This window comes from Penaeus chinensis, chromosome 15 (assembly GCF_019202785.1).
Source record: "Penaeus chinensis breed Huanghai No. 1 chromosome 15, ASM1920278v2, whole genome shotgun sequence".
Lineage (NCBI taxonomy): Eukaryota > Metazoa > Arthropoda > Malacostraca > Decapoda > Penaeidae > Penaeus > Penaeus chinensis.
In genome coordinates, this window is record NC_061833.1 from 7,594,797 (window position 1) to 7,597,296 (window position 2,500).

At 47.8% G+C, this 2,500-nt stretch overlaps 1 protein-coding gene across 2 annotated transcripts in view; it reads left to right on the forward strand.

Moving 5' to 3' along the window:
* The window catches only part of LOC125032750 (cytochrome P450 2L1-like), a 20,596-nt gene that overhangs the window by 15,820 nt on the left and 2,276 nt on the right, over nucleotides 1-2,500 (forward strand). For both annotated transcript variants that reach the window (XM_047624063.1, XM_047624062.1), the window contains exon 6: nucleotides 2,479-2,500. This exon is cut by the window's right edge and continues 172 nt beyond it. In XM_047624063.1, the coding sequence (XP_047480019.1) occupies nucleotides 2,479-2,500 (22 nt within the window). The remainder of the gene's footprint in view (nucleotides 1-2,478) is intronic.

A 2,500-nucleotide genomic window follows, 5' to 3' on the forward strand; every position in this document is an offset into this window, starting at 1 on the left:
ATGGTTGACCTCCTTAATATCGTCATTAAAGTACCAGGCGTCTTTATAACTCCTGGACCAAGGCCGAGTTTTAGATATGGTATGTGGGGGTTCTTTGCATCTAAGACAGTGGGCCAAGGCCTTCTGAAACGCCTTCCAGTTGGCCTTGTCTGTTTTCCATCTTAGATTTGGTTGTGGCATTTGGGCTGGGCCAGGATCCATGGGGGTAGTAACAGTGCCATAGTGTCACTTGTGACAGGTTCATCAACACACCATCTGATTCTCTCCATTAGAGTGGCAGTGGCCAAGATGAGGTCTAGGACCCCTCTTCTGACATGCGTTGTCTCCACAGTGCAGTGAATCAGCTGTTGTTGAGCAGGGGATTGCTGCTCTGACCAGGGTGATCAATCCTCTTTTTCCATCTATGCTTGGCAGCATGAATAAATGATACCCTGAGAAGCGAATAGTCCCCTCTGTTTATGTCTCCTGGAGTATGATAATGCCAATACACTGTTGATCGCACTGTTGCGTGGAGGATGGCATTTTTTGTATTAATGCCATTGATGTTCCATGTAGTATGCTTTGATTGTGTGTCACGATGTTACTTGGTGTTAGTTACATCTGAGACATGTTTGAATTTGGATTGAGTCTGACAACTCCATTGTGAAGTCCTCGCTGATTTAGGGATCTTCATCTGTTTTTGGGCTGTTTGTCAGGCTATCCATGGGTCCACTGGGAGGTGGAGAGCCTTTGGTAGCTCCAACTTTTGTTGGCTTGGCTTTTCTTTTGCCAGGCTTTGTCTGTGTTTTTTTTGTTTGTTTGTTCTTAACTGGCTTTACTTGGTCAGCCTGTTCTGGCACTGAATGCATAGATTCAGCCTGGTTTGGCTCTGCCTGTGAGGGCATGGTCAGAGTTGGAACAGGAAGGGAGTCTTGTCCTGGAGTGTGGGTGGGGCTGGTTTTGCTTTGTCCAGCTTCCTTCCCTTCAGGACTGCAACAGTCTGCGTCATTGCCATCATGGCAACTGTGACTGCTTTCTCCACCTCCTCACTCAACCTCCACAAAGCTGTTGCTATTGCAGTAACTACAGCAGTCAGCAGGAGAGTCATATCTTCCTCATCAAAGAGGATATTATCGGCTCTTGGGGAGGCTTTTGCAGTGCTCTTTGAACCTTTATTCCTCTGGTTCTTTTTCTGCACTTTTGTAATGGCCAGAAACTCCTTCAGGGTCTTCCTTTTCGACATTCAGGAAGCCTCCATGACCTGTGGGTGTGATGTGGTCAGATCCACATCATATGAAACTGAAAAGCCAAATAGCACCATCTTGACTCTTCTATCATCGGGATTCAGCGACTTTGCTTCCTGCAGGAAAGTCAGGGTAGCTTGGCCTTTAGGCACAATAATCATACCATACCCTGGTCTCTGTCAACCAGGATTGACAACCAGATTTTTCTCTGCATCTCCACTATTCTGACCAGTTGGTAGGCATTATTGAAGCCTTCAGGTTTAGAGGGAACCTTAAACTGTGGGAAATGCCTAGGGGGTCCGGACTCTCTCTCAGAGTCTGTCTCCGTCATTTCGGACCACCCTTTCGTCTTGGATATTGGGCTCTGGTGGTGGGAGCAGCAGCTGTTTCGGCTGGTTCAGCTTGTGTTCCTATCTCGGTCAGGGAGAACTTCTGAGGGGAAGTCAGAAGTCTCCCTGATTTGGGTGCCGGCCTGGAGATGCCAGCACAAGAGACAATTTCATGGACATACGCGAGTTCTCTGTCTTGTCCATTTTAGATTTTCTCTTGCCACTAGAAGCCATGTATGGCTTCAAAGTGACTGCCATGGTCTGTGCCTTGTATGATTCGTCATCATGGGGGGGTTTTGAGGTTTGTTTGCCATGTACATAAGCAGTTGTTTCATCCTCTCACGCCCCCACCCGCCATAGAGTGGTGGGTGGGAAGTTGTATGCTAGAACCAATGTCTAACAGCTACAAGGGTGGTAGAGAGTATACACAGCCAATAGCCATTGTAACGGTACTCACGGGACCAGTATGAATGCCAACAGCGCCATGACTGCTTGACCCTAACCTCCCGAAGGATACCAGCCGATTTACCTGACCAGGCCAGGATCAGGCCACCTGTCTTGCTGGAATAAGAGGCGTATACTCATGCACAGCATCACTCAACGTCCGTGACTCCCGTCTCCACAGCTCACAAGGCTGCCACGCACGGCAAACTCGTGGGTAGGTGAGAATTCCTGGGAAGAGACCAGAGGGGATGCCATTCTACCTACAAGATAGGCATCATTGTTTAGAACCCTTTGTTCATCCCTCTCCAGTGAGACAGCCACCCAAAGGCTGATTCACCTCAGACACTGAGGTCCGAAGGCCCTGAGCAATCACGTAGTTTACAATCATCATCACAGTTATAGATGTTGTTCTCATTAGCATCATCATCATCCTCATTTCAATTGTAGTTGTTGTTTTCATTGGAATCATCATCGTTACACAGACAAGCGCTACGATTTCCACGA